General features: G+C 32.6%; 3 protein-coding genes across 5 annotated transcripts; 1 reads left to right on the top strand and 2 right to left on the bottom strand.

Moving 5' to 3' along the window:
- The first annotated feature begins 1,266 nt into the window (after nucleotides 1-1,266).
- Nucleotides 1,267-3,302, top strand: Rcd-1 (Required for cell differentiation 1). The gene is made up of 4 exons (XM_018549941.1): nucleotides 1,267-1,412; nucleotides 1,595-2,092; nucleotides 2,595-2,989; nucleotides 3,066-3,302. The coding sequence occupies exons 2-4, from the start codon at nucleotides 1,766-1,768 to the stop codon at nucleotides 3,268-3,270; spliced, it is 927 nt and encodes a 308-aa protein (XP_018405443.1). The 5' UTR covers nucleotides 1,267-1,412; nucleotides 1,595-1,765; the 3' UTR covers nucleotides 3,271-3,302.
- Nucleotides 3,303-3,839: 537 nt separating this feature from the next.
- LOC108781830 (sodium-coupled monocarboxylate transporter 1) lies at nucleotides 3,840-9,495 on the bottom strand. The gene is made up of 13 exons (XM_018549925.1): nucleotides 9,302-9,495; nucleotides 7,782-7,941; nucleotides 7,442-7,507; nucleotides 7,044-7,163; nucleotides 6,633-6,787; nucleotides 6,301-6,441; nucleotides 6,123-6,231; nucleotides 5,831-5,940; nucleotides 5,416-5,599; nucleotides 5,212-5,298; nucleotides 4,680-4,861; nucleotides 4,401-4,587; nucleotides 3,840-4,318 (listed from the first exon to the last, which is right to left on the bottom strand). The coding sequence occupies exons 1-13, from the start codon at nucleotides 9,493-9,495 to the stop codon at nucleotides 4,247-4,249; spliced, it is 1,767 nt and encodes a 588-aa protein (XP_018405427.1). The 3' UTR covers nucleotides 3,840-4,246.
- A 5,511-nt stretch (nucleotides 9,496-15,006) lies between these two features.
- Nucleotides 15,007-26,134, bottom strand: LOC108781840 (protein grindelwald). Of its 3 annotated transcripts, none has more exons than XM_018549939.1 (5): nucleotides 25,942-26,134; nucleotides 19,426-19,892; nucleotides 16,625-16,690; nucleotides 15,602-15,759; nucleotides 15,007-15,313 (listed from the first exon to the last, which is right to left on the bottom strand). In XM_018549939.1, exons 2-5 carry the CDS (start codon nucleotides 19,637-19,639, stop codon nucleotides 15,008-15,010), a joined length of 744 nt encoding a protein of 247 aa, XP_018405441.1. In that variant the 5' UTR covers nucleotides 19,640-19,892; nucleotides 25,942-26,134; the 3' UTR covers nucleotide 15,007. The 3 variants fall into 3 exon arrangements, with proteins under 3 accessions (XP_018405441.1, XP_018405440.1, XP_018405442.1); XM_018549938.1 differs by having other exon boundaries at nucleotides 25,946-26,134; XM_018549940.1 differs by having other exon boundaries at nucleotides 15,007-15,310; nucleotides 25,946-26,134.
- Nucleotides 26,135-26,224: the final 90 nt, after the last annotated feature.

Here is a 26,224-nt window from a genome sequence, read left to right as displayed (position 1 = left end):
CTATGTTTGTGCAGGATGGGCGATATTTGAATAATTAAATTAAAATCTTGAAAAGCCAAATCCAAAGTGACCTTCACGCTTGCATTTTATGCACATCAAAGTGACTCCAAAATGATTACTAAAAGTTACTTGTTCAATCAATATATAACGATTCGTTTTTATATTATTAAATGCGCATATTAAATTAATTAATATATTGTAGTTATATATAATAAGTATAATTGATTCATTATCTTTTTTTTTAATACTTAATTACATGGATAAAAATCCATTGTTATGTTTTTAAATGGAATAATAAAACTTATCAAACGTCGATTTTAATATATTTTGTTGAACAATTAATAAACGCATGTATACTTTCTGTTAATAACATATCATTGATAACAATTATATTTTGTTAAATTTTGATTTTATTGAGATTTTAAAGGATATTGATCGAGATTTGGCTAACTAATGATTGAAATTATCTCTTTAATTTTAATTAAGAAAAGAGAAAGGAGTTTCTGATCTCAATGTTAATAAGAAATGAAAAATAATTATTCATATTGAGTAATATGTGAATATACGTTTCATTTCACGCATATGATGTGTATGATGTATAATTTATATTTATTCGATGAACAATATAAGAATAAAATGATATATGTGCCTCATATATTTAATGGATTGACACATATATATGTTATTTTATCTTTCTTTGCATTCCATGAATAACAAAGACAAAACGATATTTCGTTGATTTGTATGGACTAAATAGAAGACACACCGTATATACATGAAATGGAATGCACTCCGATCTCTGATGAATTGTTTCAGAATATAATGCTATAGACCAATAAACATATGATACTGCCAATGCGAGCGGAAATATAATATATATAAACCTTGTAAAAAATATATGTATATATATATATTGATAAAATAGCCTAATATTTATGCTGTCAAGTAACATAGCAAAATTTTAACCTTACGTCTTTTATTGTCCAAATATTTACTGTATATCTGTACAGCATGTATAATTACATAACAATATGTAGTGACCCTTAAAGTGTATTTAGAATAGGTTCAGAACAATACAAAACCGGAGAACCGGCGTCTGCGTCATCCGCGAAAGGAGGTTATGTTCAGATTCAGATGGCGCGCCGTCACGCGTATTCGAAATGTAATGTAATTGTGCGTGGAGCCGTGGACGAGAGAGAACTAGAGAAGTCTAAAAAACGTATTTTGCTTTGTCAACTTGTGCCGCTGTGCCAACTCTGAAGTACTTTGAAGATTTGGCGAGATTATACCGAATTTCATCAGGCTTGGTGAGCATCCAGATGGATTGAGGATTGGCTAATTCTGTACGAGAAGCACGCTACGAAAAATCGTGCATATTATCGAACTCTACTTGCGAACGTGGCAGAAGAGAGGTTAGAATTTCAGACTTTTCTGCGTAAAAAGTGAAACAAGGAGATTGATCGTGCATATAAGACAAGTTTTTTAAATTTCATTTGCATTATGCACAAAATGTAACTCTGCTTCATTTGCGCATAATGCAATTGATCGATTGATAAATTAAAACACTCGTTTATAATTACGAATGGTTGTGCAGATTGCGATACGTATTCAGTACTCCGTACGCTACGAATCGAGGCAACAGTTATCAGACAACAAAAAGTATCTAAAATTGGGTCATAAGACGTTTTTTCTACTTGAAAGGCGACTTAAAGACGCCTTTTGTCACCATTTTAGACTTTGTGTTGTTTGGGGTTAGAGTTACGACATGAGCACTCAACAGAGCCCAGCCGCCCTCCAATCTACCGTTGATCGTGAGAAGGTATACTCATGGATAATCGAACTATCAAATCCAGAGACAAGGGAGAATGCTCTTCTGGAGCTAAGCAAGAAGCGTGAAGTAGTGCCCGATTTGGCACCAATGTTGTGGCATTCGTTTGGCACTACAGCCTCTCTTCTTCAGGAGATCATTAACATTTATCCAGCGATCAATCCCGCGACTCTCACCGCTTATCAGAGTAATCGGGTTTGCAACGCCTTGGCATTACTGCAATGCGTAGCCAGTCATCCAGAAACGAGATCTGCATTTTTACAGGTAGGACTATTCTGTGATATACAGCTTTAATTATATTCAAATTCTCTCCTGTTAACTAAGCAAATTATATAAATATTAATAATATTTAAAATATAATTATTATACTGGCTGTATCTGTTTTATGACCAAAGAGGAGAATTTTATTTAACAAATGTGTATATATAATAGAACTCTGTTTATTTGCTTTCTATTTGTACAAACAAGTTTATACTTGGATTCAAATAATATCTGAACTCGTAGCTGAGCTCTTATTATCTGAACTAAGGCGCCATAGTGCTGACTATGGATAATAAAACTCGACATGCTTGACTCTAATTTTCTGAATGTCAGTTCCTATTAGAGGAAATAAGTATTAATAGAGAGAAGAATTAATAAATTTCTATTATCTCTAAATTATTCAATTATTGGAATCGTCTTGTTCTAGAACAAGAATAAACAGAGTTATACTATACAACCAAAAGTATATCTCTAAGTATAAAATATCACATATATTTAATTTTAGGCACATGTTCCATTGTTTTTGTATCCGTTTCTGCATACTGTAAGCAAGACACGTCCATTTGAATACCTTCGCTTAACAAGTCTTGGTGTGATTGGTGCACTAGTCAAAACTGATGAGCAAGAAGTTATCACCTTCCTTCTTACTACCGAGATTATCCCGCTTTGTTTACGAATTATGGAGAGCGGCTCGGAATTGAGTAAGACTGTGGCAACATTTATATTGCAAAAAATACTGTTAGATGACAGTGGCTTGTCTTATATCTGTCAGACCTATGATAGATTCAGTCATGTTGCCATGATATTAGGAAAAATGGTTCTATCCTTAGCCAAAGATCCTTCTGCAAGATTGCTTAAACATGTAGTACGGTGTTACTTGAGACTTTCTGACAATCCGAGGTGAGTAATCAGAATATGCATATTGTATGTTCTTAGAAATCTCGAAAAATTTAACGTACGATTAATTATTTTGCAGAGCACTGTTAGCTCTGAGGCAGTGCTTACCGGACCAGTTGAGAGATAACACATTTGCGACATGTTTGCAAGAAGATGCTTCAACTAAACATTGGTTGAACTTGCTTCTTAAGAATCTTGAGGCTGGTCCGCAACAACCAGGTCCACCGACTCAGCCTGGTCAACAAGATCCCAGGACGATTGGTATGTCGCCGCTTACGTCTTAAAGTATCCTCTTTTTTTTTTTTATATAATTATGTGATATACGAGAATATCATACAAGGACTTTAAATACTATTTGTAAGTGGTTCTGCATCCGTTTTTACGAAATAGTGCATCATACTAGACGGCCATCTATGATATATTGTTACATGTAGATTCATAAATTGTGCTGTGAAAACTAGTAATAAGTATATTGTCGGATTGGCTAATCAAGTACTTTATAATCATTGTAAATGTGATAGACGCTTGCGGCGAAATCTATCAATTATAATCGGTTTGATTTCATTTATTCAAATTTGAAAGCTACCGATTAATAGCCTTTTTATATAAATCAAAAATGTTTTGTATGTACAACATATGACAGGAGAGTTTAATGTTAGATACGTACTATATAACGACTATATGTCAAAATTTACAAATGTAATTATCTATCAAGGTAAATCAACTTTATTGATTTATATCAATCATTATATTTACTCTTAGACACCGGATATTTTGATAGATTTTACAATATAGATGCGTTACGTTGCCTAAAGATTTTATGTCATAAATTAGCATTCGATTGCATAAAAATCATTCTTTAATACATGACGAGCATATTAGTCTAACATTGTTCTCTTTGTATATTATCGTCGGCCTAATTAAATTTTAAATAGACGATATACAATACATAACATATAATTGAATCGGCATCTTTGAATCACTGCCTGAGATGTGATGATTTACGTAGGATTAATTTATGCACGCATAACGAAGTTGTATTTGAAATTAGTCCCGCCTTGTATTGTATTTAAACGATACACTATGTTTAAAATATTACACATAATACAATGGCATCATCTATGTCAAACAATTGCGAGTCGTAATTTATAATCTAATTTTATGAGATATCGGGACTAAATCAAACACAAGAATACAAATTTGACATGTACGATTGTATACATTTTGCCTAGCTCAATTGAATGAAAATAGGAATAATAGTTAACATTTTGAAGAAGTTTGCATAATTATATCGTTTACATCATTTGTCATTTTTGTGAGGTCAGCCTCATTCTGTAAAAAGAAAGGAAAAAGAACAATGTTATACATTAGTGATAAGATTTCTTCTGATTGAGGATCATGAAATTATACGCACCACTTTCTCAGGATCTCTTGAGCGTAGAAGACCGTGTATAATGGGTGTAAATAATCTCTTATCCGCACGACTGTACTTAGACGGGCCTGTAAACCATGAGACCAGCAGGCCCACTAGAATTGTAATTAGAAAACCCACCCATGTATACCAGAGATAAGACATTCTGTATAAGAAAAAAGGCTGTTCCCTGAAAATAAAGTCGTTTTAAATGCGATACGATATAATACGGGAGGCGTCATTACGCGGTTTTTATGTATGAAAGCAATTTAATAAATGTACCTGACAGCGGTCTCGACGATTGTCGTGAGGTTTCCGGCAGTGCTTCTCAATGATTCGGTGCATCCATCTACCGATACCGGTTTCACCGGGAAATAAATTGAGCCATCAGAGATCGCTGCCTGCGTGCCGAACGAGATCCAAGCGACTAAGTTCAGACTAACCACCGCACCGACGAGTGCTCCCTGTTCAAGTAAAAAGATAGAAATAGAATGATTCCATAGCGAACGCAAGATTTCTTAAGATCGATTTAATTTTAATGATAAATTCCGCGATTTGCTTATGTCGTAAATCTGTCATTGAAATTAACCATCGAAAATTCTGAGATATCCTAACTGATATTACATTAAGATTTAAATTCATATAAATAAACATATCTTTGAAATAAAATATTAGGAGTTATTACTATGGATATAATTTAGATATATAAGTGAGAATAGAATGCACATACAGAGCATTGATGTTCTATTAATGAAATAAACTTAAAAGCATTTGCCATGTACTTCTGTTCATTTCTTTACGATAATCCTCTTACCATAGAGTTGGCCATTGGGAATAGCATGCCCAACGTGAACATTCCAAGTAAGGGCCCGGCGGTTATTCCTGATAAACTTTTACCAGCCTGAAAAGATCAGCACGCTCTTTATTATTGCATAAATTAGTCGAGAATTAATTTACGCAAGTGATCCGGTATCTCGTTACCGAACATTCGTACACGATTACATCTTTCATATCATACCTGAATTAAACCACTCAATTTTTCCACCATGAATACGAGGCCCACGCAAATGGCTCCTATTATCACAACTATGGCTTTCATTATACGACTCGCGCCGACGTTAGAGATCGGCTTACGGAGACACGGCTTGATCATGTCTTCATAGATTACACCAGACATGGAATTTAATCCGGTCGACATTGTACTAAAGGTCAACGAGCGTTTTAGATAGCCAAAAAGGAATACATGAATGGAAGAGCGATATATAGAGCATTATACAAGTGAGATCTTCTTTCATCTCTCGGGGTATAATTAAATAATTTAAAATTTAGTAAAAAATTTACATCCAACAAAAAAAATAAGAGAAATATTAATTCTGTATATTTTAATTATGAAAATCATTCTTAACCGTATTTTAATCTAAATTTTATAGTACCTCAATGCCGCACTGAATACACCAGAAACAAATAATCCCGGTAATCCTGGTATTGCCTCTGATAATTCCATCACAAAGTATGGTAATAGCTGATCGGGCTTTCGTATTTGCTAAAGTACAATTTTCATTAGTATTCGCCGAAGCGTTTAATCTAAGATTTTGCATAAAATCATCCACATTGGTCGTGTTATTACCATTCATTTGTCTTCGAAACTTATTAATTAAGTCGGGGATTTTGGAATTCGCGATGATTCTTATTTTATAAATTGCTTAAATGTCTAGATCATTTTACCTTTGTCGTAACCGGGTCGCAGTCATAAAAGGCCGCGTAAATGACGATTCCCGTGTAGCAACATAATGAGACAATGCTGATTATTCCTACGGCCATTATCATAATCGCCCTAGATACAAAAGGGGATTAAATGAGTGACATGCGTCGCTGTGCATTATGATGCATTTCTCGGACTCACACATTGGACTTCTTCAAGTTCGGCATCGCCAGGCATCGCTGCACCATCGCTTGATTCACCGAGCACGTGGCCAGCCAATTTAAATAATTGCCAACCACTACGCCCCAGAAAGTGTGCCTTACCGTAGGATCTAGATTCATACTGATTAAAGTAGAAAAAGGATAAAATTGATATTATTTATTGCTCGCATAGTGGACTTTGGGATAACTTGATTGATTGATAAAAATATGAAGTAAGGGTTGCATGATTATAATAGAAACTATTATATATGTGATAACGTTAAATTAAATTAATTATAATAAAAATGTATGAGAAGAAATTGCTGCTAGTACTTGAAAAATTCAATCCTCCCGGAATCGGTATTCCTTCTCCACACCTCCGCTACACCACCGACTCTGGCGGTGCCGAGTACAACAACGGTGATGACAGCACCGAACATCATCGCCGTCTGAATAGTGTCCGTCCAGACGACCGCCTTCAAGCCACCCTAAAATGCAAAATCATGTATTTTATTATTATTATTAATTATCTTGAATTTTATTTTTTGTAAGTAAAATATAGTTATACTATTTTATTTTTTTGACGCTTATTATGCAGACTAAATACTTTTTATCTTGCATTTAACAATGTCGTAATTTGAGGACAGTAATTTTCATTGACAATTACATCTTTTTTCTATAAAATAAATAAAATAAACAGTTCTGCATTGAATCAATTTTCAGATTTACGAATTATGTTCTTACCAACGTCGTGTAAAAGATGCAAACGGCGCAGACCATTAACGCGATCGTATAAAGGTCCATTCCGGTCGCCTGATTGAAGGCTAGCGCCGGCACGTATATCACCAGCGGTATGTAAAGCAGCTGTAAGCGCAAAATTGCTCAACGTGTTAAATTGCTTGCGAGATCAGCGCGTATCGAGTTCAATGCTTCGAGGAATCTTCGATACGTAAAGATGTATTGCAATACATTATGCTGATAAGGTTTGGTAAATATATACATACATGTATATTACGTGTATACCGATCTTAAAAAGAGATTGGCAAGAACAAGAGGGAATAAATTCTAAACACGAATTCTTTAAATTATTAAAAGACAAAAGTTTCCAAATTTATTTACATACGTAACAGAAACAAACTTACCATTTTGATGATGAAGATAAAAGATCCCATGAGCCTGACTACTCGATTGAATCTTAACTCTAAATACTGCGAAAAAAAAGTACTATGTGTCAAGATACCTTGTTATATACAAAAAGAATGTTTTTGGTAATGTATTATATAAAAATAATTATGTAAGACATTCAAACTGGTTGCTAGAATGTCAAAACTTTTTGCACCTCTATACTTGAACGTCCTACAATTATTTTAAAAGTCTAACAAAAATTATTTTTAGATCTGTATGTCGCGCTTTAATTATTTTATTCTTTAAGCTGCTTTACTTCAGCAAAATAGTTCTTTCCAAATGAAATTACTTACGTACCTCGTAAGATGACGTAATTCGGAGTCCGTAGAAAACCGGTAGATACACGATCGCCATCGTAATGGACACAAAACTATCCGCTATCACGACACACCATAATTGTGTGCCGTAAACGTACATTTCGGCTGGCAATCCCAACATTGCTATGCCCGACACGTAGCTACAATTTTAAGGGGCTGTCTTTAGAATTACTCGTAATCATGCAGCATTTAAACAAGGCAAATTTAAATGTCACTAATTCTCAATTTTTTTCTGGCAAATAGGCAATTACTCAATTTAATGTTGTTAATAGCGAACGTGATGTTGTGAATTAAAAGTAAATATGCAGAGTAGCAAAGAATAATTTTGTCCCTAAAAATCGCATTTTGTTATTATCGATGATTTAAGTAATTTTTATAATTAATATAATAAACATATAATGTTTTAAAATGAAAATTATGTATCTTAATTAATTCATATAAAATACAATTTTACAATTTTATCGAGGAACGTATACTTAAATAAAAAGTAAAGCAATTCACAAATAGCAGTTGCCGCCAATAAAACGTTAATGGCTTCTGACTAATATGGGGTGTTCTTAAAACGAATTTTCTTATCCGGATTATTCCGACACGTGGACTTGTGACTATTAATATTTAGAATCTTGACTAGCGAACCTTGACAGCCAATTGAAACAAATGTCACCTAATGTGCCTTATATATTTTCGCAGAACAGTTTTTTACTAATATCCAATGCTCTCATATTCACTAAGTTGATGTAATGTTAGAGATGTAAATTAATTAAGGCCAGCCATACATCTAGAAAGATAAAAATGCCTATTTGTGCAAAGTTATTTTACAAAAACTGTTAATTTTATTCAAACAGGATATATTGTATAACAGTAAGTGATACAAAATTTTCAATTAAAAACATTAATAGCACAAGTACACCTGTTGGTACCGATCTTCCTCATAATAGTGATAATTTATTTTTTTAATTTAAAAGTTCGTTATTTTGTCAAAATTGAGAATATATAAAATTGATTACGACAAAGATTAGGTTTATTATTGTATTTTTTTTAATTTGTCGGGTTTTTTGTTTCAGATAAACTATATGAAATTTACAGTGATTATCCATATATCTACTGTTAGTGCTAACAATTGTGCCGGTACTACTGTTTGTTAATATATAAACCAGTTTTTTAAAAAATTGTTTTTTATTTTTAAGAATGAGATTTTACTTCTCAGAGTAAAATTCACTTTAAAAGTTTTAAAGAGTATTAATGTATATGTAAGGTATATTGATCAAAATCCTTTTTGAGTAAAGCTAATAGTTTCTATGAAAAAAAATAACAAAAATAGGCATCTCTTTAATCTTTTTATACGTATGAATCCCTCTTAATAAAATTACTTTCAAGCATAAAAAAATATTTTAAAATTTTAGAAAATATATGTTCTTAATTGTACACTTTTTCGATGCTACAGTACAAGATTTTAACTAAACTAGGGGAAAAGAAGTAAAAAAAGGAACAAAACTTTACCTTGCTATTAGTGACATGCTTATTGGAAATATAGACATCTTTTGACCGCCTACAAGGTATTCTCCCACGGCGTCTGCCTTTTTTCTGGACGCATAACACTGATAGACACCTACGAGGGCAGAAACGCCCAGCAACCCGATGAATACGATCGAATCGATCAAGTCAAATGTTCGCCGGTTATCCGTCTTATCCATTGTGCCACGAGGTCGTTATGTCGAGCAAAAATTATTCTAATCAGATATTTGTAGTTGATAAATTTTAGATTTTAATACCACCATTACGATACTCTCTTTCGATATTCCGTAATTCAATACTGAGCAAATTTTAAAAAATTTACAAATTGGAACAGAAAATTAGTCGTAATTATTTCCAGTCGCGTGCAAATTCTCCAACATCCCACAGAAATCTGGCAAGCGTTAGATCCACATTTAGTATAGGTTCGATATTTAAAAAATTATAAAATCGCGAAACTTTATATAAAAGTCAATCTTCACGTGGTTAAACAGTTAACTCTAAAAAGTACATCAGAGATAGATATTTATTCCAAATCGGTTCACTTCATAAGTTTTATATCATATTTTTTTTATAGTTACACAGATGTTCACGAAACTATCAAGTTTTTATTAACTGTTTTAATAAATACTGTAAGTGTTAGTTAGAAATGATGTATTATATTCTATAACGTCAATTCTTCGAAATCACACGGAAGCGCGAAAAATGAATTAGAAAAGTCACAATCGATGAGATTAAAGTCAAAACCGATATTTCTCGAAATCGTCGTAATTTCGCGCGATTACCGTGATTTCGAGATTGCGGGACGACGCGGCGACGAGATTACGGATGTGCCGCTTCTTCTGCACGCTCTACGAAATGTCTGTGACGGTGAAAGAACGACGCGTCAAACGCAGCTCTACGGGCCACGATTGAATAATTGCGGATTCTCCGCCGCTCCGTTGCTCCATATCGCCCTCGACTACCGCCTTCCGTAATGGTACTTATATGAGCATATGTAACAACCGATGGACTTTTCGTAGATTACCTTCTTTTCGGTCTTAATCGTATTTTTGTCCGATTAATCCTTTCAATTCTCAATTTCTTTATTGATTGAAAGGAGAATAGAAAAAAGTTTATTTAATTCACAAATATTTCAGACAAAATGATTTTCATGTTTTATAGTAACGTACTCTCTAAATTTCTTAAAAAAGAATCTACTTAATTTTCATACACAATTTTTAAGAGTAAAATTCACTCTAAGTTTTATAGAGAGTATAAGAATAATGTTCATTATTGATGAACATATTTTAAATATTCCTTTTTTCGTATACATATAGATAATATATCTAAGTTGAAGTCATAAACTGAAGCGAAAATGATACTTATTTATGATGAGAACAGTAAAACAGGAAAAAATAAGTAATTCGAAGCAATCTTAATTAGATTATATGTTGGAAGATTTTACATGATTATGCAATCAGTTATAAAATGACATTTAGAAAACTATGGTTTGTTACAAAGTGTAAAATAAAATAACAGAATAAGAGGATAAAGTAGAAATGCTGAAAATGAAATAATATTTTTGTATATATTCGTCAGTATAGCTAAATCTTTATTTATACAAAAAAAACAAAGTTGCTGTTGCTCAACAAGATACATTTTGTCGCATTTCTTTGAGCTTATTAGAGCCAAATAACATTAAACGCTTACGAAAAATTGCAGCGTTACAAGTAAATATAGTAAAAAAAACGTTCACTCTTTCCATTATTTTTAAGAGCGATACGGTAACAACAGTAAAATATCCGATAACCACTCAGAATACAAATATGCTTCGGTATCGGTAACATATATGTGTATTTCGAGAAAATATAGAATGGAATGTATATTGCGTCGACTTCCCATAACAACTGATGACTTCATGACAAATTCATGACGCACAAATATTTTACAAATATCTTACTACTATTATATCTAATATTACACAAATGTTATAAATTATACTTTTAACAATTGCTTAATATTGCGTCTATGATCAAATAGCACATTGAAATTTCTTTATATTTTATAGTGATGCAACGTAGTGGATGAATCAAATAATTATATTTAAAATATCTGTAGCGCGATATATATCGCGCGCGCTTATAACAATATCTTTCTAAAAAATCGGCACTTTTGATGTACATACGTAAAGTATACATATAATTCCAGTATGATTTTCGTGTGATATTTTAAATCGTATAGTTATTATTTTTTATGAAAACAAAAATATTATTATTAAATAGTATTACTGAAAAAAAAGATATGTATGTTTAAAATATTTAATGTATTATTTAAATAAATAATATTTAAATAATAATAAATAAACATTTTTATTGTTTGTTGTTAATTTATTTATGATTAACTTGAAATTTATTGAGTTCATATATTGTATATATAGTATATGTATATTGATATATATATATAAAAGACTTCGTCTCTTTATTGTATCCGTATTACACAAATAAATTTCTATATATAAAAAAAGTTTCAACATCGAAAAAATTCGTCGAAAAGGCACTGCGTACTAAACCTATTGTTTTAATTGTATTCATTTTACATCGCGTTGATAAAGGCACGCTTCAAGTCACACAGATATTTATGTATATATCAGTATAAGAATAAGTACGATAATCTAATCAATATGGAACACACTAATAGATTCAGAATGGTTGCGTTCAACAGACTCAACAGTTGAATGAGGGCTCGCTGTTACTGATGTACTCTTTTAGATCATCCAATCAGATTTTAAATCTAAAAGAATACATCAAGCGAGCGCTCACTCAGTTGTTAAATCTGATGAACGCAGCCATTAATTCACATACATCAATACATTTGTCTAAAAGTAACGTCACAATATATTTATATTATCACGCAAAAAAGATTGTTCAGTATTTTAAAATTAAGGTAATAACGAACTAAAGTTTCATGATATCTCTCGAAGCTGAGAGAATGAAAAAAGAAGTGACAGATTGATCATAAAATCGGCTGCCTAAATAATGTCACCATTATTATTCATAATACTGAACTTCTCAATTATATTAAAACAAAAATTAAATCGATTACTAAACAATTAATAAAACGTTAAATTATTAAAATTATGTACAATTCTCTTAAGTACGCTAGAAGGAAAGTTGGAAAATCTTGCTTACATCGAGCTGATCAAACTGTCTAATCTTTTTTATTTTTCTTTACGTTTGTATAAATTTTTAAGTCTAAATATTTAAAGTCATTAGCAAAACAAACTGTTAAATAAGAGTAAAATATTCGCTACATGTATATACAGTTAATTATCGAAAACTTAATGCTACAAGCTGCACCTGGGCAAAGTTAATATCTTCGTTTCTGGAAGACGCTGATCCACCTTCAAAGGGGATCATTTAATTGAAAATGAAATGAAAAGTGCGGTATAATGTGTAGTCATTACTATTTGACTAATCGCTAAGAATAGTGAGTCGTGTATAAATGATTAAATCTAAGGTCAGTGGTTGCTGCAAGACGAAGACGAAGTATTCTACATTAATACATGTAAATCCATGTAAATTTTTTCATTTGATTATTGAAATAGTTATTTTCTATATAACCATTTCTCCTAATCTTTGATTATACGATTAATCAATGAATATTTGAAATATTAAATTTAAAAGATTATTTATTCAATCTTTTTCTCTGTAATATCTTTATTATTATATTAGAAAAAATTCGGAAAAAGTAAATTAACTCGGAATTAATTTTTTCAAAATTAATTTGTATATTTATTGGGGTTGATAAATTATTAAAATTTTAATTTAAAATAAAAATCAAATTAAACCAAATTTTATTTAAATTCGTCATTACTTATCAATAACTACTTACAAGTTTGAGCAATTTTCTACACGTTCACTCATTAAAATTGAGCATAAATCGAATACTTCCTCCCAATTGATAAGAATAAAATATTTTTTGGGAAGATAGGCAATTGTTGAGCGCGCGCATCTGCTTTGAGCAAATTGTATTTGTATGCAAACATTTTTTTTAATTTTCATCAAGGTTAATGGCTGTTAAATTATGTTTACAGATACTGTACTGTAACTCCATTAATATTATTTGAATTTACATTGCCGCGGAATTTCACAAGAATACATTGTGTCTTGGTTCACCGCGGTTCGCGATAAAACTGTTATCGATTTCCCTTCGTTCTCGTGTGCAACGTCACTGACCTATGCAATGTGCGCGATTTTATACGCAGCACGCTTGCTCAGAAGGCCTTTCATGGACGGAATGGCTGATAAGGATGCGATTTCTTAAAATATTGATTATGTATCTGTTCTTAAAATTCTAAGTGGACGCGCGCTGTGCATAATATGTAAAGAAATTTATGCGCCAATCGTCGATATTTAATTATTGATATAATTTTAATGATTGTAAAGCATCATAAAAACACTACGACAAATATCGTAAGAAATATTAAATTGATTTTTTAATCATTCATTAGTTTTATTTGTAAGTGAAATTTATTTTTTAGCATCACAGTTAATATCGATGCATAAAGCCTTTATTGATAGGAGATAACTGTAAAAAAAACTTTAAAGATTTATTTAAAGAACTAGCTAAAGGATAACTTTAGAGGCACTTATGGCTTATCTAACAGACAAAGGTATTGGAGCTAGCATAGCAATTCCACGGAAGCAAGTGCTTCACCAGTAGTTTAAGATGAAGAGGATAAAGTCGACGAGATTGCACCGCGCGCGTCTACATCCCGCGAGCATGTCGCGTTAAAAACTATTTAATTAAGTCACACAGCCGCATGGTTCGCGGAGGCGTGACACGCATTCACGAGTGTCACTCCAAAACTTACGTTACTATATTATAACTGTACAAATGATCTATTAGAGCGACATTTACAGTCTCGATGTAAAGGTATGCAAACGTTATTTTTCAAATACCATTTTTCAAATGCTTCTTCCTTCAAAGTGTAATAAATACATAGTCAGAAATGCACCAACAGATTATTTCTCCAAGTCATCGAAAGTATCAGCAAATCACTTGCTTGGTGACTTGGCGTTTAATGATTCAAGGATTATCGAGAAGAAAAGTAATTATGTAGAAATATGATTATTCTCTGTGACACTCTCTGTGGTCATTCATAGAATACTATCGACTACGAATATCATTCTTAAAAACTGTTCAACATACGTAAAATTGCGTGAGCATTAAAAAAGACAAAGTGACGATGCATTGAGCGATTTCTCATTTGAGCGCTCATACATTTCAGTATTAACAATGTAGTTCGAAAAATTGTAAAAACGCGAAAAATCTTATATCTCAATATGTATTCGCAGAACAAGACAGTATAGTCACATCACATTTTACGCTTATACGCTTCGCCACATCCTCTTATTTTCATTTTCCTGTCCACTTAAGCTAGAATTATCAATGTTCCGATAAAACAATCTTTTTCTCAATATTCTGGGTAAATATATAGATTTTTTTTTTCATAAAAGCAATTATTACTACAAAAGGTGTTCCTATTTGTCATCTAAACAAGTGGAACTTTAAAATGTATTTTTAAAACAAGTAAATATTTATCTGAATACTTTTCTTTTATAAGTTTAAGTACCTCAAGATTTATACTTTTTCAAGTAACGATGAAAACGATCCTATGTATATTCTTATCAATGTTAAATGCTCATAATCTTAAAACGAACTCTCGCGAGCCTTCGTCTTAAGCTGCGCGGAGTCTGGGCTCGGTGTCATCGCCGGATTATCGTAAGCATAATCGAGAGTTGTATCCTCGCTAGCGTGCCGTCGTGAGAGAGGAGTGCTCGTGGTGTTTGGTGTAGTATTGATCCCATTACTATTACTATTACTATTACTGTTATTATTCTCGATCTTGGATTCTTGCTCCACCGTGGCACTTATGCTTGGTATAGTCAACTTGAGACCGTTTTGCTTATTCGTCGCGGCCTCGACGTCGTCTTGCACTTTGTTCTTATTAGCCTGCTGAAGCAACAACGAAATTAAGACGTTAAAGTACTCGCAACTACTTCGCAAACATCACGTAACAAGTCATTAAATTTATCGTAATGATCGTTTACGGTATTAAAAAATTAAAATAAGAAATATAAGATTTTTTTATCATTTTCACGTAGGGAATTAAATTTTTAATTATATTTGTTATTTTTGCTAAATTTTATTTTATTTTTGCACATGCGTTTAATTTCTAGAAAATCTGTTACAATAACAATGAAGAAAATCTTTTTGGAAAGATCTATTCTTGTGGATTCTCACCTTCACTTTTATATTTCTTCTGAATACAGTCTGTAAAGACTGTTGAATCCTTTTCCACCGTATTAAGGTTCTTCCCAGTAGGTACAACATTCCGAGCAGTGAAAAACATGTCAAAATCGTTGTGATCACGAACCTATACCTAAGCTTCTCGACCTCTTCTATAAAAGGAAATTTTACGACTAAAAATATAAAAATTTTCTAAAGATTATCGAAATAATTATTATAGTATAACATATTCGCTTTATTATCAAAATCAACTCTCACATTAAAATGATAGAAATTATTATAAAAAATATTAATAATGCACGTTTCAGAGAGAGAGAGAAAGAGAGAGAAAAGGATTACTTTCATATATAATACAATCTTTATAAATTTTCGTGTAATTTAATTTTATACAATAAAAAATACACGTAAATAATTTGAAAGAAACTAAGGACTAATTATTTACGTGATAATTGTTTATTACGCTCCGTAATACATCGTTGATTTCAAAAAAGGTACGCGTAAGTGTATCTAATATCCGTTCTTGTTAAAACCTCGAAAGTGAAAGTTGCGCATTATATTCTTAAGTAAAATGTATGTTCTCTTTATATTAGAAAGGAAGAGTCAACGTTAGTAAACATTAAAACAAATATGTTTACAAATTGCTTACGATTACTTTTTTCTAATCACGAATTATATAAGATAATACAAGACACATAAGACTAAAGATAAAATATTGAAATTTCTTGAACGCGTTTCGAAACTACTTGAAAAAATATTTATGCAATGTAAATACACTTTATATAAATGTACATGAAAATTTATATTTTTGTAGTAAAAATAGCTACGAGATTTGTAACAGTAAATTATCGGTCTTCGCGACTACGTATTAAGCGATATTCACGCAAGAATTACAAGTCGAGTGACGCTTGTGCGAGATTTGCGTCGTTGAAATCTCCGACTGGTTTGACTTCTCTCAAGGCGTGCGGTACTTCGCAATAAAATTATGTGCATATTCTATTTGCACTTGAGCCCACTCACCTCTGAGATCATCGTACTGTCTTGATTGATCCATGCGTTGAGTATAGCGCTGATCATGAAGATAATCTGAAATCAGAAGGAACGACCAATAATTAATATAGTAGATATTTCGCATTGCATTTATCGGGTGAACTTGTCTAAAGAAATGTGCTCGAGATATTTCAACATTAAATGCATATTTCATTAACATTTCTTGTCGAGATTATCAGATATTTATTTAGAAAGCGTTACGAAAAATAAATTATTAGCGACGCTACAAAACGCGAAGAGATTTCACCAACTATAACTGTTTTACCATTACGCTATCATGCACTAGATATGTGGGAAACTCGACGGTGTGCTCAAATATAATTAAAGTCGAATCAATTACAGTTTTAAGAACCACAGTCAAATATAGTGCACATCATGTTAAATTCTACTGCATTATTGCTTTAATAATATGATGTTAATGCATATTACAATCTTTATTAACAGTTGTTCAAAGATATAATACATTTCTAAATTAAAAAAGGAAACTGATATTAAAAATTTGCGTAAGAAATATATAATTATAATTAAAAATATCTAAGATATGTAAGTAAATTTTTAGAGATAAGTTTTATTGTGTGTGTGTAATTTATATGAAATATACACTGAAAGAAAAGATTAGCTGACTATGGTATAGTATTTTTAATTAACTACAACAGCAATTTAAAATGCTATGCCATATTTTACCATCTAGTATTTAAATTGTCTGCAAAAGTCAATTTTTTCTTTCAGTGTAGACATTTATTTTTACATCCATCGAAGTTTCTGTCTGTATGATCTACTCCTTCCGAATAAATTAAAAAAAATTTCTATAAAATTAATTCGGCTTACACGCGATCGATCCATCTACCACTTCTACCATCTAGTACATTTCAACATTTGTGTTCAACATTCTTCTGATTCGAATCAATCGTCTACCTCACAAAAAGTTTTAGCGCGCTTGCGTAAGGCCGGAGAGTCGGTCGCGATAGCAACAAGCAGTACAAACAATTCCGACCTACGGTGCTTACGTATAACACGTAAGAGTGCAATTACGCCTTATCCCGACCATAAATGCGAGATGACCCCGTTCCAAAAGAGAAACGAACCTAGACTTCGGACGACGAGTTTACATGGATCGATTCGCGAGCACATAGTCGCGATGGCGATGGATAAAATTTGCAAGGAAAGAAAACAGTATTCTAAACTGAGATATTTAATTGTTGGAAATAATATCGATTATCAATGTGATAAAATAGATACATTTTATTATTGTATATTAGATATTCAAATAATAAATTGGATACGTGTTTTATTACATAAAATTTAATAAATTTTCGTACGTTTTAAATATATTGTGTAATTAAAATTAGTATGCCGCACTATTTGGATCATTAATTATCATGTCGCAATCTCGAAATATGATTTGGAATAATCTTTACTTTATATATTCCTCGAAAATATCCTAAACGTGAAAAGTACGGCGCGTCTTCCTAGTCCTTGTCCTTTCATTGAACATTTTTATATTCATTATCCAACACACAGAGTCAACAAGTTCTCCCCAACATAGAAATCGTATATAAGTCCAAACCGAGTTTACCGACATAACGTAACCGGACACCGTAACGGGGTCTCTCAATGGGGAACCAGACGTGGGCCCGACAGAACTCTACACGGATAATTTCATAAGAACCAGCTACGCACGTCAAATCAAATCTCCCTTCCCTCTATTCTCTCTCCCCATCACGCAAAAGAGCATCCTTTGATATAGAGGCAGAGAATTTCATTCTTCGCGCGTCCTAAGAAGGAGCGAACCCGCGGTTTCTCCTACCTGTCGGAGTATGAAATACATCTCCCCTTCCCCATTACGGAACCGATGTTGAATACTAAGCAGGAATGGAAGGGAAAAAAATGACGACGCGGAGAAGGATAGGGAGGCTGAAAGAAAAAGGACGGCGGAGAGGACAGAGGGAGGAAGAAAAGAAGCTAGATGACTCATCGACCGCGTTCGCGTGTGGGAAGTCGGTAGGAACAGTCAGGTGCAAAGTCAACGGACCCGAGAACCCGGGTTTGGTTTGCTTGCTCGCCGCGCTCGGTAGAGGTGAACGATGGCACCGTACTTGCTATCTGGTTTCCCGTGTGCTCGCGTGGAAACGAGAAATCAGGACATCGCACCGCGATACATGACAGGCGTTGAATAAAAGGCAAGATCGTCTATAAATTTGCAATATATGGAACGTTAATTTTTCCAGCGATTAACATTCGGACACACTTTCGTACCGGTACGCGCAAATTTTCCCGTATCTTGTCAGAGTATTTTCAGACGAGAGCTAATTGTAAAAAAACTATCTTGCGTACACTTTAATATTTAAAACGAACTTTATACTCGACTGACTGAAACCACACAATGAATTTAATTATAATTTTTAACGATGCGTTTTAACGGTGAAAAATTAATAATTATCGTATAACAATAAAAAATATTTACTTTTAAAATACTTATTAATATTAATTTAAAGAATATTCTTTTAAGATGCCTATAAGCATATTATTAAATTGTTTGTTAATTTAATTTATGATATTACTATTTTAGTTCAATAATATTAGGATTACGTTTCAAAACTAAAAATTAAATTCGGCACAAAATTGATAAGATTAGATACGTATATTTTACACTGAATTATTTAAGCACTAAAAAAGTCTAGCTTGACCGTTCAAAAGTTTTTATTTCCTAGCTGTTGAATAATCAGTTTCAAAGTTTTAATCTTTTACATAAAAACTTGTTTACTACTCACATTGACAGTCTTTCTTGCATTCATCTGGCTGATAATTGTGGCTCGTGACGTTACACGCATCCACACATGATTTGCAATGTAGATCAAAGGGGCTGCAATATTGCGAGATGTCGCAAAGTATCTCGCCACATCTGGTACCCCGAGGATCGAGGTCGGCTAGCAAGACGTTAGCCAAGACGGATAGAACGACGATGGCTATCACTATCAATGTCATGCTGTTTACGGTCACCTCCAGGAACACTTAATCGAAGCAATATCGGCTCTAATCACAGTAGATTTAATTGAATTCGCAACCGGTTTGACGTTCTTTCTTTTTCTAATTGTCCTTTTTGCCTTTCTTCTTTTCTTTCCCTTTTTATCTCGAATCACGGATCTAGGACACAATCGTGATTTTCTCCATCGACGCTCATGATGATCCTTAACGACACTCGAAAAGTATACCTCGAAGAGGCTCCATGTTTGTGGCGCTGAAAGCATTATGAAAACATCGGTTACGTATTTATAAATAGTTTTTTTTAAAGTATATATGTAATATGTATACAATATATAGTAGGACACTGAAAGAAACTATTGCTTATTTTGATGTAAAAGAATCGGCCAAAATGTCCGTCTATTAGTCGACATAATGCAAAAGTTCAATAACAATTTGTACAGTTTGAATGCACAGTAGGTTTATTTAGGTCGAATCGAGTATTCGATCATAGAGAATTTTTTTTTTAATAGAAATTTCGTTTCTCGTTGGTCACGTCCGATTTCATCGAGAAATGCGTCAGTACCTGTGAAGTGGCATCACCTGTACTCTTCAAACACCTGTGTTAACGCATATGTGAGCACGGCTGGATGCATCAAAATGGCCTCCGGTGTCGCGCAACAGCGGAGATACTTTCGCCTACTCACTGACAACCTCATTTTATTGTCACATCATGAACTATGTATTGTAAATTACTTGCGGTTTGTTGTTCTTGTCGTGCTTTATATATTCTTTCGATTGCGTGACGTTTACGTGAGCAACTATTTTTTTCAAAGTCAATAACATATTTTTAATAGTGATAGTCACGATGATATTATAAAAAATTGCAATAAATAGATAGATTTATAAATAGACAAAATTCTTGTGATTTAAAAAATGAATTAAAATCAATTAACGGATGATAATGAGGCAATAAAAACCGGATACTTGTAAGACATGTACCTAATCCGCAGTCGATTTAGCAATAAGATACAACATAATGAGAGACTAATATTCTCAGGGCCACAGCATATCGCGTTTGTGACTCACTCGTCGTATCAACCAGCGAGGTAAACGTTTGCTTCGTTTCCTACGTAACGGCAATGGAAAATTGTTCTCCCACGCATAACAACAACTAGCTGTCGATCAAAGTCGCTAAGACGGAATTATGTTGATCAACCGAAATATTTCCTACACGATCTTTTTTCACCAGTCATTTTATTTAAAAAATTTAAAAGAATTAATCAACATCTCAGTAATTAAAAAAAATATTCGAAATCTATTCGATTATGTCAATTTTAGAATTATTTTCTACTTGCTCGCAATTCAATGCTCAAGATGTGCTATTAAATTTATAATGTCAAAACTTATACCCATTTTGAGTTATTTTTAACTATTTCTATAAACCGCCATTGTTCTTATTCAATATGTTGTTAATTTGACTAAAACAATATCGAGTTAAATAATTCAACTCACGAAACGCGTAATATAAAATTTTATTTGATAAAAATCTAGTTTATTATTTATTAGATGAATACGTTAGTATGGATATTATTTACTTTAGAACTGCAGAAATGGATTAAATTTACATGAACGTTGAAATTATAGAAATGGGTTCTGTGATTTACATAGAAGTTAAAAATAACAAAATGTTATTTTTATTCAAGAGATTGCTCCTTTAGTATCAAACAGTATATATTGTATACTGTATTACGAAATTGAAAAAAAAATTGTCAAAATAAAAATATATTGTCACATATTGTTGATAACGTCATAATGTTTAATAATTGCAACACAAAAATGTGTCAAGCGATTACGATATTGTCCACCAATGTTTTGGAAGACGCACGATTATACGTGCCTTTCTTTCGCCAACACTATTACGGCATATCGCGTATCTTTAAAACACATCGAGTATTATATATATTTTTTTTCAAGTGCATAATTTTACTTGCGATCATGCGGATGTACTATACATTGTAACGCAAATGCTCGTTGCAATTCACTGCGTGGGATACGCGAGCGCTGTGGTACATCTGGTACCGAATGCACACAATACGTGCCGACGCACAATGCTTTAGGGTGTTGCCTGGTGTTGTAACAAATGGAAATCGAATGCAAACACATGGTACAACCTACTCGAATAGTTACACGAAATAAAGCAATAGTAAACTATTTAAAATGAACAGAATATGGAAATAATAAAAGTCTTAAAGTTATCGTATATTTATATTTGTATTCCATATAAGATGAATATTTACGATCATTTTACAAAATATTTTTCAAACTTCAAAATTCTGTTGTCTTTTTTCAGAAAATAATTTCAAATAAAGTACACCAAAGGTCTGTTTGTGAGAATTACTTGTTTGAAAAACTTTGTTCCAAATTTCTGTAATGTTCGGTATTTTAAATTAAAAGAAATTATGTTCTAAATCTTTGATGAACTCGATTCTAGTATTCTCGACATTAAAACTGGGTAAACAAAAGCCTTGACCGAGTTGTAGTAGGGCTTGTACTGCAGAGGGAATAGGTGTGGCACTAAGGTTTTCAAATCACTGGTTGTTAATTTTAGAAAAGTCATAATTAAATTGTTCATAATTCACAGAAGACAAATTGATTTTGATAAAGTTTGAAAGTTAGCAATCGTTATCGAGTTTATGAAAATGAAACTTTTTATCATTAGTAATATTAAGATTAGAATTAGAATCAGAAGTGTTATTTGCTGGTTCAGTACATGTATTTGTCGTACAATAATATTGAATATTCGACATATTCTCCATATATCTGTACAATTCTCTCTCAACAACCACTGAAGTTTACGGTGTAATTTCTGATTTTTAGATTTTTGTAATTTATTAAGAGCAACAAATTGAGAGTGAGTAAAACCGTTAAAAATATAAAGAGGACTTATATTGAGAAATGTAGGCAAAATAAAAAAGAAATGTATTTCAGTATGTCTATAACATTAATTAAATATGAATGAAGAAGATAAGTTACAAAGTATAGACAAAGAAGAGTTTGCGCTACAACAATAATTTTTATTTTTTATTTAATGCAATAGTTAAATAAATTATTTATGAATTATTTAAAAGATGTATATTATATATAATTTAGATTATGTTCTAATATGGCTATGAAATAAAATAAATAATTAGAATATTGATAACATGAATACATGAACATATATATAGTTATTTTATATTGGAAAACATAATCATTATAACACTTCGAAGATTATAAAACTCATGATTTAAAATAAAAACCTATATACACAGTTTACACAATTAATTTTAGAAAGAAAAATTTCTTATATTTTTCACGTTGATCAATATTTCATGAAAAATATGTATTAATATATAATATCAAAAAATATATATTACATATAAATTGATTTCTGTGCATGACTTTATTTTCTCCAAAATTTGTGATTTATTATATTTAAATAATTGATAATCATATCTATACATTCAAATATCGTATTTAAAGACTTTTAGTAACAATATGTTTCTCAAAATAACTAAGAGCTACTTTATTTTCTTCACTATGCCTGTCATTCAATACCATCTTATAAATCATCTGTTTATTTATCACATTCCGACACGTTCGTAGACAAGAACTTTCAGATCTATTTTTCTAACCAGCGTCTCGATCTTGCTGTTTTTATCCTACAACGGAAAATATCACTAACTGTGTCTCGCTCGAACTCTGCATCGAGAGACGTTTGCCATGGAAAGTCGGAATAGAGAGAAGTCGCAGAGGTAGGTGGTGGACGTGCACGGTCGGGACACAGGAATGTTGCCTGACTGGTTCACGAGAAGGCTTTTACGCATGGCGAACATTATACGAACCCGAACATCGTCGATACTCGCTCTCAAACCTCGACTACGATCGAAGGAATGAATCACGAATCAAAGTCGTCTATCGGATATTAAACAGCGTGATGTGAATCGATTATTCATATAAGTGAGAAATTGAACACGGTAATAGCATAAGACCTATGCTATATTGCTGCAAAAATTTCTGTTTTGAAATCTTTGAACATTGAAACCGTTTCCTCTGTGCAAACATTATGATAGACCGCGAGAATAAAATTCTTTTTGTTCCTACTTGTTTTTTCTATTTTCTTCTATCAAATTAGATATTAAAGTTTAAATTTTGTTTTTTAAATCTTTATGCTGTTATTAACATTCTGAATTAGTAATCGTTACAACAAAAAGCGCTTCCCAATTAATTTCAATTTTTTAAATAATTTTCTTTTAATTGAAATATCCAAACACTGATAGGTTTTAAATTACAAATTAAAATGTGAAAATGACATGTGTGACAATTAAATATAAAGAACCTTAAAATTATTTCCGAATCAAGGGCGAGATCTTCTAAGAAACTTAATTTTAGTCCATTTCTAGGAGCTAAAATTGAGTTTCTTAGAAGATCTCACCCTTGATATAGGAAACAATTTTCTTATTTTTTTGCCACACACGTTATTTTCGCTATTTATTTTTGTTCTAAAAAAAAAGGACTACTTATTAGTGATTTATATTTTAACTACAAAATTATCGATGTTGGGATATTTTAGTTGAATGCGTAAAGATATCGGTCAAAACAAAAATTCGGAGTATTGCCTGTAATTTAGCAAATAATAATACATAATTATCAGCCACTATACACGTTTATTTTAATTAGAGGCTGACTCATATTGTCACATGTACTTGGTATCTCGTTTCTTGTAACATCTTTTGCCCATTGATAACAACGTTATGCGTAACCCACAGTCAGCCTTGTCACGTACTTGACGTCAGAGTCGTCGCGCGAAGCCTCGTCACGCGCGATCATCTTCCTTATGACGAAACGTTGCAAATGCTGCGGTAGCAATCTCGGAAAAAACTGCATTCGCGATATAATCACAATTCCGCATTTTCTAATCCTGCGTAACCGACGTGCAACAAAGTAGGACAGTTACACGACAAGCGTGTGTAATTAGCTGCTAATTAATTAGTCACTTTCATTACGATGTCGTAAATCTAATGCTCGATTTCAGAAGTTTCCAAGCAATTTTCCACACGGATAATGATTGCAGTGTAACGTCGCGCTCGATTGATTTGTCCTTGCTCGAGCGGGTAAAGTATTAATGCATATTTAATGAGTTTTCGGAAAGCATCGTCTGATACCGGAAATATGTACTCCGTTGAAAGTCTGTAATACGAGCGATGAATGACATAAATCCCTCAACTACGAGAAAATATTTTTTTTAATCGAATTCTTTAGCCGTTTTGAATTGATAATTCTTAGAAAAAGTTCAATTGGGTGTTACTCTCCTTTCGTAATTTATTCCTTGGCAATCAAACATAAAATTCTATCGATTCGAGATCTTTTTTGAAATGCTATCAAATTATAAACTTAACTTTTAGAGTTGTGTTTGCAATAAAAATGAGAATTCTACTACTTTGTGTTATGCTATTCAGAATTAATCTATTTTAACAAACGTAAATTTTTATTTTTTATAGTTTTTACTTTTATTAAACGGTAGAGGGAAATACCGGCTTCAAATTAAGCAGAAAATCCTTCAAGTAAAAGTTTTAATAACTTCTCCCGAACAATGTAAACTCTAACATATGGTGTTAAACATATACCGGTATTTCCAAGCAGCGGGAATCAATATTATACATATATATAGTAACAAGTGGATCAATGCGATACGAATAAATTATGAAATTATCTTGATACATGTCAAGTCCACTCGTCTTATGTATTCAACTGTGTGATCGTTAAAGTCTCCGCGGACCCTTGCATCATCTTCCAACAAAACATATTCCGCGTGTTTTCGATGTGCGCACTTCGCTTCTATACGCTGATCAGCTCTAATTCGATTCGAGTAGCTCGGTAACCGGATTCTCGAGCATCTAATGACAACGATAAGCTCGTCAAGTTGTGGACAACAATATTCTCCTATGGTAACGATATTTTCGATCGTAAAATTAAAAACGTATATATACAAGGAGAAAAATATCAAAGAGAAGCATTCAAATAATCCTAAACCATTAAGACACCGTTCGAACGTTTCTCTATTGTGTAATAAAATTTTATATTGTAACTCAGACGCGCGGGAGAAAAGTCTTTTAGATCTATTTCAAAGAGAAACAATTAAAGGTTTCCTCGCATTAACTATGAACAAAGCATCGTTTACGCAATTTTATGGCGCAACGTTAGGGAGAAACGATTCGCGCCAAACTCCGCTAAGTCTTTGCGCAATTTTGTAACTACAATTAGAAGCACAATAGATCACTCACTTACCGAAGTCATCCGTAAAGCGCAGTCCGCGCCCCGGACGTACGCACGAAGTCTCACGCACCCACGCACGATCACGTGCTACGCACCCCGACGTCCTCGGATTCCTGCGTCGCGGTGAACGCGGACGCACGCGCGTACATCGTATTCGCTTCGCATGCAAACTCGTGAACACGCACCATCGACGGCCCTCCACGCTTGACTGTCGATCGCGAGAAAGCTAAACCGAACCGAGTTGGTGGCGATGGCGAGTTCCTTCAGGTTTCCGAGACTCCCACCTCTTCG

The sequence above is a fragment of the Cyphomyrmex costatus genome, unplaced genomic scaffold (assembly GCF_001594065.2).
Source record: "Cyphomyrmex costatus isolate MS0001 unplaced genomic scaffold, Ccosl1.0 scaffold91, whole genome shotgun sequence".
Lineage (NCBI taxonomy): Eukaryota > Metazoa > Arthropoda > Insecta > Hymenoptera > Formicidae > Cyphomyrmex > Cyphomyrmex costatus.
Note: the sequence above shows the minus strand (reverse complement) of the source record. Positions and strands in the feature narration are given on the sequence as shown.